Genomic DNA, 18,388 nt, shown 5'->3' with positions numbered 1-18,388 from the left:
TCTCTCTGCCTCCATTGGTTCAGGCCTGTATTGTTTCTTGTGTACTGTTTTTTTGTGTTATCTCAGTGATTAGTGTTGTTTTTTCCTTTACTGTTTGTTCTAACCCTTCCCTTCCAGTTAAAAAAAAATACCTTGTGTTCCTTCCCTTGGAAGTTTCCTTCATGGCAAGGAGCAGCCAGCCCCTCCCCATGGTTCCTGGAGCCTTCTGCCTCTCCAGTACCCCCTCCCCCTCCCTTCCTCTCCCGCCAACTTCAATACCATTTCTGTTGAGAGCAAGCCACAGCGGCAGCCGCCTTAACATCCGAGGCTGCCTTCCCTCAGGAGGCAACTTCCCAGCCCATGACAGAGGCTTCTTGCGCCCTTTACCAGCGGCCAGCCATTTTCCCGCGCTTCAGCGGTAGAGGGAAACGACGGACAGGCACCATTGTCTTCCTCAGCTTGCAACCGCCATCTCCTCCCCCCCCCTCAGAAAGCCAGTGAGAAGGACGGCTACAGCTGCTGGTGGTTTCTGCGTTTCGCCCCCCCCCCAAGCTGCCACTTTAACAGCCTTCTGCCAGGGCAGCGCTGATCTTCGCCACCCGTGAGGGCTCCCCCCCAACGTCTTTCCAGCTGCAGTTTCCACAGGCTCCTTTTTTACCCCTGTAAGCCCCACAGCGCCTTGCTCCCATGGGGAAAGCAACCCGCAAAATGGAAAACCCCTCCAAGAGGTTGAAGCCACTCCCCCCAACACCTGCAGCAGATGCAGTGTCGGTGCCCTTTCCCACCAAGGTCAGAGGGCTGTCGCATACTTTGGGGGATCACTCAGAACCAGCGGTAGCCCACCCCTCTACCGTCAGGCATGAGGTGGCTGAGGCGCAAGTTATGGCGGGCAGGGCGGCTATGGAAGGCAGAATGCCTGTTACCAATAAGACTACCAGTAGAGACAGGCAAGACCCTGTTCAACATCCAAGGAACCAGAGGGACCCGGAATCCCTGTCTGACGAGGAAGGCAGTCAGCCTCACCCTTCATTGGACACTATTTTTCCACCACCTCCTCTCCTGAAGCCTTCACAGGCTTTCTGGAAGAACCAATCCTTGTGCAACAGATCCAAGAGGCAGGGGGGCACAGGCTCCATTCTTCTTACACTCAAGCTCAGCCTATCCAGTTGCACCTGTCAGCCCACTCAATTCAACAACTGAAGGAACAGCTCAGGGATTCCCTCTTAATGGATCTGGCTAGAGATTTGTCCTCTCCATCTATTCCTCGAGTTCTTTCTCAGCAAGTATCAGCGCCCTCTCCCTCTCAGGCTCCATCTGGTTCACAGCCTTCGCAGGGCTCACCTACAAGCCACTCAGTTGCAGCTCCACTTCTTGCACCTAACCACGCATCTCCAGATCCCTATGCTGCATCTCAGGGCAGGCACCTTCAGCCCCCAGAGCAGGCACCTCTTGACACAGACAGCAACTTAATGATTTTGGATGAAGAGGAATGGAGTGGAGAGTCAGAATCTGAGAAGATTTCATCCACTAGGATATTTCAGGAGTCTCATTTCCTTCCTCTGCTATGCAAGGCGATGGAATCCCTTACTCTCACTTCTGCAGAGGATCCTCCTACTCCCTCTACATCGAGAGTCTCAGCAGTGTGTCCAGATCCAAACCTAAGTCTAGAGTGTTGAAGCTCCCTTCTCTTCTCCCGAAGGTGCTCAAGTCAGAGGTTGACATCCCATTACAATTCAAGAAGTCGGTCTCGATAGCCAACAAATATTATATGCTGGAATAGCCTATCATGGACCAGCTGAAAGTCCCACTCATAGATGCACCCATTGTCAACTTGCTGAATCCATCTTTGAATCCGAAGGACTCGGATGCGCACCTTAAGGATACCACTGAGCGCAAAATGGACCAGGGGCTTAGAAGGGTGCATGAGGCTAGTGCACTCTCAATCAGGGCAGCGGCAGCCTCCTCGGTGTTTGCTCGAGCCTCCCTCCTCTGGTTGGAAGACCTGCTGGATGGCCCACAGCAAGATGCAGCCCAGGTACGCAAGTCTCTGCTGAAGGTCTCTCGGGCAGTTACCTTCATGGCAGATGCATGCATGGATGCCATGCAGTTTGTAGCAAGGTCACTGGCAGCAGGAGTCTTCACGCAAAGAACCCTTTGGCTGTGGCATTGGGAGGCAGACCCTACAGCCCATTCAAATCTTGCCTCAGAGCCCTATGTGGGAGGCAAGTTATTTGGGGACGACGCCCTAGCTAATGTCTTGGAAACTAAGGAAAAGAAAAAGTCAATGCCGTCCTCCATGAAAAGGGATGACAGAAAGTCTTTTTGTCGTTCATTCCACCCATATCACTTGTCTCAGTCCTTTCGAGGCTCACAACCACATGGAAGGCCGAAGGACGCCCGCTCCAGCTGTCCCTTCTGGAACAGACAACGCAACCAGCCTAAGTCTCAACAGCACTTCCCCAGTCGATTGGGATTTGGGTCCCAGTCATGGGGAAATAAACATCAATTCTGATGCCTCCATCTTGCCAGTGGAGGGTCATCTACAATGTTTTGCTCACCGGTGGAAGGACACATCTTCAGATCAATGAGTCCTTTGCACCCTTCAGTACGGCCTACAGTTGGAGCTCACTTCCACCTCTCCGGCGAGATTCATTCCATCCCCTCTCTCAGTTTCTCCACTCAAGAGGGAAAGAGTTTTGCAGGTGGTCTCCCATCTCATACAAATTGCAGCTATAGAGAAAGTCCCGGCAGGGGAGAGATTTTTGGGAAATTACTCTCTGTTCTTCACCGTTGTGAAAAAAGACGGATCGTTCAGACCGGTACTAGACCTCAAGGGTCTAAACAGTTTCTTAAGATACCTCATGTTTCGCATGGACACCTTACTGTCAATCAAGGATGCCCTAAGGAAAGGGGACTTTCATCTATCAACCCGAAGGAGGCCTACCTTCACGTTCCAATCTTCTCACCTCACAGATGATACCTTCAGTTCGCTGTGGGACAAGTCCACTATCAATTCAGGGCTATGCCTTTTGGCCTGTCGTCTGCCCCCAGGGCATTCACGAAGATCGTGGTTGCTTTGGTGGCAAATCTCAGGACACTGGGAATTCACCTCTTCCCTTACTTGAATGATTTTCTGATCTGCTCCCCATCATTGCATAAGGCCTGGGAGGACCTCCATGTCACCTTGGCCTGTCTAAAGGACCACGGCTTCCTGAACAATGAATCCAAGAGTCATCTCTTTCCGTCTCGGTGCATAATACATCTGGGAGCAACTATAGACTCACAGAAGGGCCTCTTAATGTTGTCCCAAGAAAGAGTCAGCAAGATTTGCAAAGCAGCATTGGGTATCCTATCCTCCAACTCAGCAGATCTAATGGAATTAGCAACACTTCTAGGTTTGATGGTCTCCACATTCCAAACGACACCATGGGCACGTCATCATTCCCGCACACTTCAGTGGGCGCTCCTACCCTTCCAAAGCGGCATAGCATCCAGACACCACTGCAGAGTAGCTCTATCACCACGGGTTCGGCAGTCGCTGTTCTGGTGGACTCACGAACCCAGCCTGTTAAGAGGCATTCCATTCCAGGATCCCCCTCGGACCCTGATCACTTCAGATGCCAGCCTATCAGGGTGGGGAGCCATCTGCGACAGTCAGACAATTCAGGGCACATGGTTGTCACAGGAATCCATACTGCCGATCAATCTTCTCGAGCTTCGAGCAATCCATCTGGCCCTCAGACACTTCGCGGAGGACAGACGGTTAGGAGCAGTGCTCATCAGAACAGACAACGTGACGGCCAAATCTTATTTAAACTGTCAAGGGGCACACGCTCCCACTTTCTCCAGAAGGAAGCCTTTTTCCTCTTCCAGTGGGCAGAGAGGAATGTGGACTCTATAGCGGCAGAATACCTCAAGGGGGAGGACAACAGCCAAGCAGACTGGTTCAGTCAAGAAACTGAATCAGGGAGAGTGGATGCTTCACCCAGAGGTCTTTCATCAGATAGTGCAACATTACGACGGAATTCAAGTGGACCTGTTTGCCACCAGCCGCAATCGACAGGTGAAGAGGTTCTTCTTCAGGTATGCAATGCCAGACGCGGAGGGGATAGATGCCTTAATGTCCCAGTGGCCTCCAGGCAGACTGTATGCCTTCCCTCCACTTCCAATTATTCCCAGGGTGATCAAAAAACTTCGTGCTGACAGGACAGCAGTTCTACTAGTTGCTCCCTGGTGGCCAAGGAGACCTTGGTTTCCGGATCTCCGGATCTCCTCGAACTGTCCGTGGAACCCCCATGGAAAATTCCAGTAAAGGAGGACCTGCTCTCTCAAGGGCAGCTTCTTCATCCAGACCCGGAGTGGTTGGCACTTCATGTATGGAATTTGAACGGAAGCGAATATTAAAGAAAGGCATCTCCCCACAAGTACTGGAAACCATTTTGGCTTCTAGATGCCCATCCACACTCAGAATATATGAAGGCACATGGAAGGCCTTCTCATCCTGGTCATGGAAGAAAGGAGTTCTTCCTCAGAAAGCAGGGGTCAATGAGCTTTCCTACAAGATGGCTTATCATTGGGTCTCAGACCTAACACCCTGAGGTGCCAGATTTCAGCCTTATCGTTGATATTCTCCAGATCTCCAGACAATCCTCTCGGATCTCATCCTTTTATCAAACGTTTCATCAGGGGAGCAATGATAACAGCACCACCTACTGTTCATTGCTACCCGACATGGGATCTGCACAAAGTGTTAATAGCCCTTCAAAGACCTCCATTTGAACCTTTGAGTCAAGTTTCTCTCCGTCTGCTATCCTTTAAGGTCTTGTTTCTTGTGGCCATTACTTCGGCCCGTAGAGTGTCTGAGTTGAATGCCCTATCTGTCCATAAAATGTTTTGTGTGTTTCATAAAGATAGAGTAGTCCTACGCACAGTCTCTTCCTTTCGTCCCAAAGTACTGTCTGCCTTCCATTGCCAACAGGAGATAGTATTGCCATCCTGCTGTCCTAATCCTGTCCATCCTTCAGAGAAGGCCTGGCATTCTCTGGATGTGAGGGGAGCCCTTAAAGTTTATATTTCCAAGACAAAGGCAATTCGGAAAACAGATAATTTGTTTGTGTCCTTTCACCCAGCATCTCTAGGGAATAGGGTGTCCACTTCTACAGTAGCCAGGTGGATTAAGGCGTGCATTTCTTTGGCATATGCCTCTCTAAGACTATCCCGGCCAGCCGGGATAGTGGCTCACTCCACTAGAGCGGCGGCAACATCAGCGGCTTTTTCTCACAATGCCCCTCTAATAGAGATTTGTAGGGCAGCCACATGGGCCACACTCAATACCTTCGTTAAGCATTACAAAATAGACTCGTATGCGTCGGGTGAGGCAGCCTTTAGGAGGAGAGTGGTACAGCATGTCCTCTCAGACCAATAGTAGTGGCAGCCCAGCTATTTTCCCGCCCTACATGGGTCAGCTTTGGTATGTCCCACCTGATATCTTTTACATGCACAGGAGAAGAGATGTTTGGTCTTACCATGAAATTGGTCTTCTCTGTGTTTGTCAAAAGATGATACCAGGGCCGCTCCCTAGGGGGGCTGGGCTACCATTATAAGCACTAGTAGGCCTTTGGCAGAGAGTGTATGAGTACTGTTGTATTGTCTCTGTCAGTGTTTGCTATCCTGTCTTACTCGTTTATGGGCTTGTCATTGAAAACTGAGGCAGGAACAGACACAGACCAGGAATGGACCTGCGGAAAAAACTTCAACAGTGCTCTTTTGCCTTCAACCACTAGGTGGAGCTAGCTACCCACCTGATATCATCTTTTGACATGCACAGAGAAGACCGATTTCACGGTAAGACCAAACATCTCTTCTTGTGCTGCAGTCCTATACAAACTTACTTGTGAGTAGGCATGCATCGGATTGTACTGCTGTTGTGCCCAATTCTGCCCAGCTTAGCTGCCACAGCCTACTACTTACTATCATCTAGTGATGCTTTCTGCTGAGCCATTTAACCAGTTGCTGGACAACTCTAACAGTGTGAATTCTCCATTTCCTGGACTTGTCTTGATGACTTGTTTCTCAACAATAGCAAGGGTCTCTAGAAATACTAGCCTTGTGCTGGAGTCCTGAAAGGCTGGCTGTTCAGCATTGCCTGCTTTACTAGAACTTGGACAAATCTCACATTTAACCAATGAGTAGAGTCAATTCTATTCAGTAACTTCCAAATATATCAATGAATATTGACAGTCACCTAAATATGATTGTTGCTGTTAGTTATGTATCCCTGAAAAGTGGTTATAAGAAATGGCATTTTCAGCATGAGTGTTGATATTCAGTAGATTTGGGACATTTATCGTAATGTACATATTCTTACACGCTTTACACACTTGCTTCCTGCTGTAACTAAGTCTTGTGCAGAATATTCTGTAACATGGTCTGTACTATCACCATTTGGTGTTTGTGTTGTGATCAAAACCAGAATTATACAATGTACCATATGTGAAAATGATTTGCTTTCAGTGTTCAGTCTGTGCATCTTGTCATAAAACAAAGTTTATTCATTTACTGTATTATGAAATTTATATCCCGCACCTTCCTCCAAACATGGCAAGTTGAAGAGAAAGGCTCTGAGTTATCCAAATTTTTTGAAACGTCTTGTTAAAGAGAGCCATTTTTGCATCGTGTGACTCATTAAAAAAGCAAGAGGACAATATGCTCTAAAATAATAGTAACAGGGTAGTATTTAATATGAGGCCAACCTTTGGAAATGTAAGCTATGATGCATTACCGTGGCAATACAGTTTCGGATTGAAATTTAATGTTTTATAAATATGTTCTTTTGTATGTTTCTCCATATTATAATGGCCATTGGCTAAAAACAATAACAATAAAGTCTCTCAATACAGTTTCATTACTGAATATAATAGTCATAACTATCCATTTTAAGCTAGTAAAGGAAATCATATCTCATGATTCATGGCATAAGGTGACTGCTTTTTGGAGTGTACTAGGCTTTTTTCTCAATCTACACTATTATGTAACATGTTTGGTAAAGCTGGATATCTGTCTTTTTATGATATCATAGCGTGGACAAACTGTGTTCCATCTGGCAACTTTTTTTAATGTACTTTTATTGTTTATTTTATGTATGTCTTGTTTTTATGGACACTGCTTAGAAATGCAAATGATTAAGTGGTATATAAATGTTTTAAAGAAATAAATATCTTCATTTTTATTTGTATTCTTCAGAGGTTGAGTGAGCACATAGACAGAGCAATATTTGTAGCAATATTAGTTAGCAAGAGCATCTCTCCTATGCCCTTCTGGAGGTCCCTGTAACTGTGGTACATCAGTGACTCAAGGGAAGCCTTTTCTGTGGTGGCATCCCAGCGATAGAATTCCCTCCCATCAGAAATACAGCTGGCCCTTGCCTTGTATGGTTTTCAGTGCCAAGCTTAAGGCATGTTGGGTGTGGTTGATCTGTATTGCCCATTTGTAATGCAGGACAGTACTTTATGCAGTTGGTATGAATTCAGACGTAAATTTCAGCTTTTGTTTCCTCAGTCTAAACTTTATTTATTTGTATAATTTATATCCTACAACTTCAACATATATTTATGATCTGAGGACAACTAACACAGCAGTAAGAAACAAAGAAGTACAAGTTAAATAAAGCATACAAACTAATACAGCAAATTAAAATACACAGCTAATCCACTCAGCTATAAAATCAGATTGCCCTAAGTTAAAAATTCTTACATTAACCATTCTGAAAAGTCTGGAACAACTTTTATTTTTGCCTGGCACCTGAATAAGAGCAATTAGGTCTCTTCATTGGCCTCCTTAAGGAGGGCATGCCAAAGGAGGAGCCTTTGGTGAGGAGCCACCACCAAAAAAGTCTCTCTCTCTCTCCAATTGCCTCCCACTGTACTTCATTCGGTAGGTACATCCAGAGAAAAACCTGAGATGATCTCAGTGGATGGGCAGTCCAACAAATAACTGGGTCGTAAACCATGCAAGGAACTTTAGAAGCATATTTCTAAATTATTTTCTGGAGAATACCGAGGTTTGTAGAAGTAGAAGTAGAAAAAAAATAGGAGGGAAAATACCTATGGGGCCAAAATATTCCCCAAACAGCCCAAAGAGGATTCAGCATGCATAGTGGCAGAAAATGTGCAGTGTCTGTGTATGAGGGGGAATGGAACACCGGGGGGAGGAATGGAGTATCCTAAAAGAAGGAATGGTATGCTGGATGGCTACAGCCCTGAACAGCAGCACTTCATACTATGATATTTTGTTGCTGGAACCACTTGTATACTGATAGTTAACTCAGGTTCTGAGTTATGACAATTATGTAACCAAAACTGAGGTAGGGTAATCAGCATGCTCGGACAATCCCAAAGCCTTACTAAAAAAGAACACATATTTAAGGGGGAAACTGAAAGGGGCAAAAAAGAACACCCCCCAACAGACTAATGTAGCCCAAACATGCTCAGTGGTAACAGAATGCTGGCTTTTGCACGTGGTGGGGGTGGGGAAAAAGCTAGTGGGGGGAAAATTGAATGGAACAGAGCATAGCAAGCTTTCCTGAGTCAGACCATTGGTCCATCTAGCTCAATATTGTCTACATGGACTGACATCAGCTTTCCAGATTTTCAGATAGGACATTTCCAGCCCTACCTGCAAGCTGGCCCTTCTGCATGCAAAGCTGATGCCCCTGCCACTGAGCTATGGCTCTTCCAAGAGTATCCTGAATGAAGGCCCCCTCACTAGATCATCACCTTGTAGTGGTGAGTGGGCTTGCGTGTTCCAATCAACCCTGTGAGCGATGCCGTCGGGAGTCATGTACTCCCAGCAGGGTCACTCATAGCAGTAAGGTCAAGGGAGAGAAACCAGACAAAGAATGATCCAAGAAAGTCCTCAACGGCAGAACAGGCAGAAGATAACAATCTGTACGTTACAACTGCTGTGAAGGCGGATGAAGGCTGCAGCAGATAACACTTCCAATCATCGTGGTATCCATGCCATTGGATCAAAGCCTTTTTCTGTCAAGATTGTGTGTTGATCGTCACGCGCCTACCTCCCGACATAAAACAAATTCACGCACAGGCATTTTCCAACCATGAAGGCGTGGCTGAATCCGTGAACAGTAACACTCCACCCTGCAACTTTTTGATACACGTCTCATTTGTGAATGTTCTGTTGTGGCGATTAGTTTATGATGGCTCATTGATATAATCAAGTCACAATTTTATGCTGCAGTTAGTAAATGATGAACATGTCCAGTATTTGTGAATTGGACTTTAGAATCTTCAACTATCAGTAGCCGTTTTTTAACGTAACAAACCTTCAAAGCATGTTTTAATATTTATCTTAAATTTGATTCAAAAGAATTTATAATAGTTTCTTGCGTCAATGACAGCATTCTTTATGTATTTTTCTATTACAGGTATATTGCAATGTAACCCTGTGTCAGTTCGAGACCAGTTGCAGATATTCAGGCTGTTCTGTCATGAGTGCCAGAGGGTTTTTCATGACCGTCTCATCTGTAGTGAAGATAAACAATATTTTTATTCCATATTAGCTGACATGGCTAGTAAGAACTTTACTTACCTTACCAGTATATATTATATTTAATATGCAGACTTTGTGCATACATGATTAAAAATCAGTTTACCTATTTTAATTTGTAGGCAAACATTTTGGAGTCTCAGTTGATCCAGACTCTTTTGTGTCTAAACCAATCATATTTGGTGACTACATAAAGGTGAGTATTTGTATAAAATAAAGTTGCAGAGGATTGTGCCTTTCTAATTTAACTTTCATAAAATCGTGCTCTTATTTCTGGGGTATAAAGACACGATGTGGCTTGTAAATCAAATTAATCCTGCTGTATAAATGTAATGAAGTTTAGGTGGTCTTTTTATAGTGAGGTTTAGTATGGTTTTCTAAAGACAAATTTAGAAAAGTAAAAAAAAATATCTTGCTTTATGATAAAAATCTAATAACTAAAAGAAATTTCTTGCTGCAGGTGAAACAGCAGACAGGCTTCAGCACCCAGACAGTTTTTTACTTTAAAATCTACATGTTTCTTTGATCTGAAATCCATTTGGCCTCAGTAAACTGTACCATTTCCTGTGCCTCTGTGAGGTTCCTCCTCTTTTTTGTTAACAAGAAAAAAAAACTAGCATGATGAAGCCCCGAACAGAGTGCAAATAATGCTCGAATATGAGTAGCACCAAGAGCACTGTCATCAGTCAACTAAATAAAGTGAAAAAATAGACAGCCAGCTTGACCTCAGAAATTTACTAGACTCGTCCATTTCCTCTGTCAGCTTCTGGAGCAAGTGTGTCTGCCACTGGCCACAGACAGCTTAACTGGCCTCTCTTCTAGAACGCCAGCATCAGCAATTCTGGGGTTGGGATATAACTCATAAATAAACAGAGGAGTCAGTAAGGACTGCTCAGTACCGTTTTGTTTTGTTTTAACAAAATGTGATTAACCTGAACATTGATGACTTGGGTATGGAGACTGAGGTTTCTGTAATGTGAAATGTCTATTAAATTCAAAAGAGCTGTCATATTCAGGAATAGGCTCTGAACCAACTTCAGAGCTGACAGATCAAATCAATGCAGAAAGCAAACAGCTGGTCAGCAGAGGGCCATGGCACAAGCATATGCAAGGAACATGTTGATGGGTTTTTCTTGCTCCTTTGCATTGGGATATTTCCTAGAGTGATCTCTATGGCTTTAAGAGATAAACTTTAATACATGTAATTGGCAAATATTTACCTGCATAAATTTTGTTTGTGTTCGTTAAACTGTATTCCCTCCATTTTGGGTTTAATGAAAGAAAACTGCTTAGTGGCAAGTGATTTCAATCATAAAGTGTGAAAAGGATGATAAATTATATTAAGAGTTATTGATTTTTCCTATTAGTAGTTCAAAGGAGTGAAGATTATCCTCAGTAACTTTTTCTCTGGGAAGACTGCTAAGCAGCCATCAGCGTTCCACAAATATTTCCCACAAGAAAGACAATACACATTTTCAAAGATATTTAACACATTGTTAGTGTGGCCAAGAAATGGAACTCAGAATGGAGCCAGAAATGCAGCAGAAATGCATAGGGGGAATGTATTTCTCTCTAAAGAAAGGAAGCAAGATTACTAGCATTCAAAGGGAAAAAAATAATCTAAGGCTAAACTTAAGAAACATGAGAAGCATTCCAGATGGATCAGTTAACTGAAAATCCAGTTGCTTAAATATCATTGAGTGTGATCCATCTCCAGGTAGTCACTGCTGCACAGTGAAAAAACCTCTTTCTTTTCTCATTAACTGGCCAGTGAGCACACTGTAGCATGCTCTTGTAGCTGGAAGGTGGGATATAAATTTCTAAATAAATGATAAATGATGACTTTCACCGAGAAGCCAATGTGCGCCTTCTGTATATGCATCTAACTTTTATTTTCCTCCTTAAGGCCCTATGTACATAGAACACATGCCAAGGAGCATAGGTAAAAGACCTGGGAAGGAAAGGAATGGCTCAGTGAAATTAATTGCTGATGTGATATGGTATTCCCATGCATGGCTGGTTGGGGTGGGATCTCCTCTCACATGTACAGATGAACTCACAGAGGAAATATTTGCTAATAAGTCCAGCATGAGAAGTAATTATTTCTCAAGAGCCTGCAAACACTGTACATGTTTTACGTTTGCTCACATTTCTGTTGACTTTGTCTCACTCCTATCACCATTAAGATAAGCTTCTTTGCAGTTAGCGTTTGCTGAGACCTCATATTTCCATTCCTTTTCATCATAATCTTATTTTTCTCAACAATTCCTTTTAGATTGGAATTGAAAAAGCGGATCGACTTTATGAAGAGCTAACTGATATGGATAAGATTATGGGAGTTCTACAAGACTATCTGGATGATTATAATATAACAAATTCTAAGGAAGCAAAGCTGGTATTCTTTCAAGATGCCATAGAGCATGTTTCAAGGTAAATAATTAACTGCCATTAATGGAATATCAATAATATAAATTAATTAATACTATATTAATAAACAAATAGCAGTGTGTCAGTATAAATATTGAGTGTAAACTACCTTTCTGTAAAGAAGTTCAGCTATATGTTCTATTTTGAGAAATGGCCTCAGTAGTGCCAAGGCAAGTCAAAACAAGGCTTCATTGGCATCCTGGACAGTTCCATGAAGGGCTCAGTCTGGAGACTTCATAAGAGAAGCCAACATGGATTTATCAAGAACAAATCCTGCCAGAGTTAGATACCTGCATTGAGCGGGAGATTGGACTTAATGGCCTTATAGGCTCCTTCTACCTCCACTATTCTGTGATTCTATGAGAGCAGAGCTCGAATGTTGTTTCATTGGCAGACTAAGACAGTCTCACTCTCTGACTGACCCTTAAATGAGACCTGGTAGCTTCACCTTCCATGAGAGGAACCTCTTCATTTGAAGGGGTCCAGTCTGCTTTCGGAGTCATTGACTTTGATGGAACAGGGGAAACTGTGGCTGTACTAGGACTTTTGAACTGGAGTTTCAGTTCATGACTTCCCTGGGCTGGAGAGGTAATGACACAATGGGCTCTTGAGAAAGTATTTGTGGTATAGTGTGTAGATTTGGGACTGGCCCTGAGGCTCCAAACCCCCAGCTTCATTCCCTGAGGAAGGGATGTCTGACCACACAGGGTCATGATGCTATATGCATTTAAACATCATTTCCTATGACCTGATTCATATGCCTACTATGCAGGGTCCCATTCATGTGAAAAAGGAACGGTCACCTCACTTCCTCTATGCACCCAATCTTTTGTTATGAATTTGTGCCATACCTTTAAAGGGAATTGTCAGTTAATGGCTCAGCATTGGTTTTTGCAAGGTAGAAACAGAATTTCACTGATATAATTCATAGAATGCAGGAGCCATTTGGGGAAGGTGACTCATTCCTCCTGCTCCCCCCCCCCCAAAAAAAAAATTACTGGAGGATCTGTGTGTGGAAGAAACTGCAGTTTTTATGGAGATGAAGAGAAATGAAAAGAGGGATGCAAGATGAAGGCACCTTGTGATGCAGGTGTCTTTCTTTGGGAATATGATGGGAGGTAGTGGAACTGCTGCTTCCTAGGTGTGCTTACGCAGTTTGCCTCCTATGCTCCACTTGTATATTTGCAAATGAACCAAATATTACAAAAGCACCAGGTAGAAGCAGAGGTCACTGATAGAATTCATAGAATGCAAGAGCCATTTGGGGAAGGTGATATTCCTTCAGAAAGAAGTCAAACCTAGGTAGCTCTGTCCCTGAAACTTCTCACAGCTCTGGAAAGGAGGGAGCACATAGTAGTTCAGTGTGATGTGAGTGCTCTGAACAAAGACCTTCGGACTGATTTGTGGAATTTCCAGTGCCCCCTAAGGAGGACATATCATTTGAATTGGAACTTCATATGTGTATGCCTGTCCATAGAGTGCCCATGTGATACATTACATTAGATGGGGGGGGCACTTGCCTGCTGCTCTGCCATAGAAACTGAATCTCTGTCCAATAATTGTATGAAACAAACCCTGAGGTCAAAGTATATGTTACATGATGTATGTAACAGTAGCCTAATGGTCCTTTCCCAATGAAAACCCACTTGAGGAGGGAGAGCTTGAAAGGAAAGAAGGGAAAGTGGAGGGAAGAGTGCTGAACCCTTTCTCCATTTGCCATTTCCTTACTCCAAACTGCCCCACCCAAGCAACTGTTTCTTCCGTGCATGTAAAGATGATATCAGGTGGGTGACATGCTCTACGTAATGGATGAAGGCAGAAAGATGCGGATCGAAATTTCAAGAGTCTTCTAGTCTTCCCTTGGCTCTATGGATCAGTTTTTCTTTCTGCCTTCACCAGAGTGGTTTGTCATGTGCTCTCTGCTCCTACTAACCTGGTTCAGGCCTGTAGATTTGCTTTATTTGTTAGTCTTTCTGTCAGCTATTGTTCCTGTCCTCCTTCTCTAGTTGTTTGGTGTGTGTTTTTTTAAAAAGCCTCCATTTTGTTTGTTCCCACCCTGTCTTTTTTCCCTGCTCGACATTTTGCCTTTCACAATGCTTACAATGCCCTTCAGAGTAACAGCAGAGAAACTTGAATATCCCTCACAGTTAATACCAGCCTTTCCTCATTACAAACCCCTCCGTCCTGCTGGTAAATTGATTGTTCTCCGCTTTCTATACCCCCCACATACGGATATTTTTCTTTCCTGCTGTCCCTGTAAGACCTGTTTCTGAGCTCTTCTCAGCCAACTTGTTTGGGGCTATGGGGAAGGCTAAAGCAAAGTCAATGGACCCTTCAAAACACAGCAGGCCACTACTGTCAGCACCATGACCCACTTCTGACCCACCAGTGTCTTCAGCACAGCCGGGTCTTACTGTACTGGCAAAATCCTCTGTATTGTCTCAGTCACAATCAATCACAGACATTGATGCAGGCAGGGTAACCCTAGAACCGGAGCTAAGGCCATTCAACAAGGCTGACATGCGGGAAAGGACCACAAGTTCTTATGGACCCCTAGCTTTTCCTCTCATCAGTGCATTGGAGCACTGTGGAGGCAGTGGCGGTGGGGGTATTAACTCAGAAGCTCCCTCTAAGGCTACAGACACACCTCAAACGGCAAGCATGCACAGGAGCTTGCCTGAAGCTGTCTGAAGATGAGGACAGACAGAAACACAATTCCTCCCTCTGTCTAAGCTGTTTTCTTTGTGCAGTCTTTGCCTGGGGTTTCCCTGACAAAATTGTAGCACAGCATTGTTCTCTGTGTCAGCATGTGCTGGATGGTGGACAGACTAGCACCATCAGAGCTCAGTTTCAAGGTTCACAGACCATAGGATCTGTTAATGTCCCTGGCACTTCTCAACAGCCCACCCCCTTCCTTCCGTGTCTTCACAGATGCTTCAGCAACTAAGGGAGGTGTTGTGGGCAGATTTTTCTAGAGATCTAGAGTCCCTAGGTAACAGCATCATGTCATCCTCTCTCCAGCCAGTGTCAGCAGGGAGCCCTACCAGCTCCACGGATTCTGTGTCAGCATAGTCACCAGAACAGCCTAGCACAACAGCAGTAACGTCTGGTGCTTGGGTTCCTCCTCCATCACCCAACCCATATGATGCTCATCATGGATTGGCAACATATTTGAACTCTACCCACTTGAGTGAGGTGGTTCAGGGCACCCATAACAACCAGTGTTGCCTCTGAGTCAGAGGAGGCAATTTCCAACTGCCTGTTTCAGGACTGTCACTATCTACCTCTGCTTTGTAAGACATCAGAGACTCTGGACTTGAAGGATAAAGATATAACCCCAGCTCCTTCTTCATCTCGGGTCACCACTGTGTGTCCAGATCATCAGCCTAGGTCAAGAGCAGTGAAACTGCCTTCACTCCTGCCTAAAGTTCTGAAGACCAAGTTTGACACTCTCTTGCAGAATAAGAAGTCTGTGGCCACGGCTAACAAAAATTATGTTTTGGATCAACCATGGATGGATCATATTTGCCTTCCATTGGTGGATGCCCCTATTGTGGGTGTCTTGAACCTGTCCTTGAATCCCAAGGATGTGGATACTCAGCTCAAAGATCCCATGGACCATCTTTGATGGGCCCATGAGGCTGGTGCATTATCTATCAGGGCAGCGGCAATGGAATAGGTGTTTGCTAGAGCTTCCTTGTTGTGGTTGGAGGACATGTTGGACAATCCTCAGCAGGATCAAGCTTGTAATAGGAAATCTTTCCTAAAAATTTCAAGGGTAGTGGCATTTATGGCGAATGCCTCCATGGATCCCATGCAGTTTGCTGCAAGAGCTTTGACAGCAGGGGTTGTCACCAGGAGATCTCTCTGGCTCTAGTTCTGGGAAGCGGATGTCACAGCACATACAAACCTGGCATTTGAGCCATATGTAGGAGGCACACTGTTTGGTGACACAGCATTGGACAAGGTGCTGATAGAGTATAGAGACAAGAAAAAGATTATGACATCTTCCAAGAAGATAGATGGGATTTTTGTAGAGCCTCTTACCCATACTTTCCCGCTCAGTCCATTCATAGATCCAGGCCCACAGGTAGAGGTAGAGATGTCCATTCCTCTCACCCCTTCTGGTATCACCAGCATGTCAACAACAGGGGCCATCAGCAGTCCTGGGGCCGATTCACAGCAGCAGCCCTGCAAAGAGGCAAGCAACAGTTCTATGGTCCTCCTCTCCCGGTAGTGGGAGGGCGCCTCCAGCTCTTTTCACACAAATGGCACCTCACCACAGTGGAACACTGTGTCTTTCAGACTCTCAAGCTGGAGTTCTTTTACTCCCACCTACATGTTTTATACTCTCTCCTCTCTCACCCAGCCATGGCTCAGGGTTCAGGAAGCCATAAATCACCTGCTTCTAATTTCAGCAACAGAGACTGTTCCACCTGAGGAGAGATTTCAGGGCATCTACTCAATTTTCTTCAGGGTGCCCAAGAACTGCTCTATTTTGATTCTTTCCTTTCGGGGTTTCCTTACATCTGTTGTTGTCTTTGTTTTCCTGTGTTTTTTTAAAAAAACCGTTTTCCCCTCCCTTTTCCTTCTCAGCATTTATTTGCTTTTCTCAACTGTCTTCCTTTCCTGTGGCACTATATTTTTCATATTTTGATTTATAAGAGTGGCTTCTGAATTCACACTGTTTTTGAACTCCATTACTTAGGCGGCTCCCGCTTGTCAGCGGCTTGCCTACCCACCATTTTAAGTCTCCTGCTTTGATATGGCTTGTCAACAACATCTCTGCCCACCATTTTGGGCCACCATTATCTGCTGATCATCATTTCAAGCAATTCCCTGTCCCTATAAGCCCTGCAAGCGATAAGCCCGTCAGCAAATGTGTCTGCCATGCTCTCGGGCTATGTCTCTCTCTTCCGCTGGTCCTAGTTATCCTCACTGTCCTCATAAGCCCCACAAGTGATAAGCCCATCAGCAAGTGTGTCTGCCACACTCTCGGGCTATGGGGAATGATAAGGCAAAATCTGCTGAGCCTGTTGAAAAATCCAAGCTGCTGCCGCTGCCACCAACTCCCACCCATATTAATTTGTCCACCACATCAGCTGCAGCACAGCAGATCTCGGATGATTATCCTCAAGTTATTTTTATGGCAATGTCTATTGATGCTGACAGGGTGACATTACAGCCAGCAATACAGAAACTTTCACTGGTGGCTTGCAAGAAAGGGTGGCGGCTTTCAGTGGGGCCCTATCTTTTCCCTCCCCTCCACAATGCACTAACACTGTGAGGGAGGTGGAGGAGGATCTGGGCTGGGGAACAATTATCTGATGATGAGAGGGGTCACATTCTGCATTCAACTTTTTCGCTCAGTCCTTACCCAGGGACTTTGTGGGGTTTTCGGAATTCCAACAACCCAGACCCAGTGTCATACCACCACAACTCAGGCCCAGTGCCTCTACCAAGGGATGCAGCTAGTAGGCAGGCTACTCGACCCAGACTGAATGTCATACCACCATAACTCAGGCCCAATGCCTCTACCAAGGGATGTAGGCTACTGTTATTGGAGTGAGCAATCAAGATCTCCATTTAGCCATGTATGGCTCTGTATTTGCAGTTTCTGTTGCAATGGGTCACCCCCAGGTCACCCAGACTGACTCTGCTGCATTGCCATCACTATAGTTGACCCCCAAATGCTTTAGCACCTGAGGGAAGTCTTGTGGACAGTCTTTCATAAGACATGGTTATAAGATTTGGAATTGCACAACTGCCTGGGCCACACTCAGTAGAGTGCTTACCTGTTGTCTCTGTGGTGAATCCACCAATGCAACCGTTCACATCACCAGCTCCCCACTATGTTCATAGGGGGTTGGCATTTCTTTATTGCTCTGCCTATGGCAGGGGGCATTTTGGACAGGCTGTGGCAGGTTAGGATCCTGTTAGCTCTAATCCAAATTTGATTGCCACCACACCAAGGAAGACTCGTGACACAGAGATGGAATAATGTTATATTTATTAAAATATAACAAATAATGAAATCTTAGCCAATTTAATCCAAATAACCAGATTCAAACCGCTTCGGGCAGGCGAGGACAAACCTAACTGTGATGGAGTATTCCCTCCAGTCCTCTGTGCACGTCAGTCACCGCAGACTGTAACCCACCAGTCAAGGATGTGGGAGAACCAGTCCCTCCATGCTAGTAGAGCTAGGTATGTGGTTCCAACCTCTGCAGCGTGGCCCTGCCATACAGGCATTCACCCTGCTGCGCAAGTTAGTTCCACAAGGACACTCGCCAGATCCCCACCAGACCTTCAGCACTGATGGTTCCCTAGCGAGTACCCTTTACCAAAATGGCTCAGTCTCCTGTTTTTACCCCCTGCTTCCTCACCTGCCCGAATTCCATGCCAGCCAAAGCTAGAT

General features: G+C 45.1%; 1 protein-coding gene across 2 annotated transcripts in view; it reads left to right on the top strand.

Moving 5' to 3' along the window:
- Positions 1-18,388, top strand: part of DNAH6 (dynein axonemal heavy chain 6) — a 362,354-nt gene that overhangs the window by 159,267 nt on the left and 184,699 nt on the right. For both annotated transcript variants that reach the window (XM_061634018.1, XM_061634008.1), the window contains 3 exons: positions 9,422-9,568; positions 9,666-9,739; positions 11,819-11,973. In XM_061634018.1, coding sequence (XP_061490002.1) covers positions 9,422-9,568; positions 9,666-9,739; positions 11,819-11,973 — 376 coding nt within the window. The remainder of the gene's footprint in view (positions 1-9,421; positions 9,569-9,665; positions 9,740-11,818; positions 11,974-18,388) is intronic.

Source organism: Rhineura floridana, chromosome 1 (assembly GCF_030035675.1).
Source record: "Rhineura floridana isolate rRhiFlo1 chromosome 1, rRhiFlo1.hap2, whole genome shotgun sequence".
Taxonomy (NCBI): Eukaryota; Metazoa; Chordata; class Lepidosauria; order Squamata; family Rhineuridae; genus Rhineura; species Rhineura floridana.
Note: the sequence above shows the minus strand (reverse complement) of the source record. Positions and strands in the feature narration are given on the sequence as shown.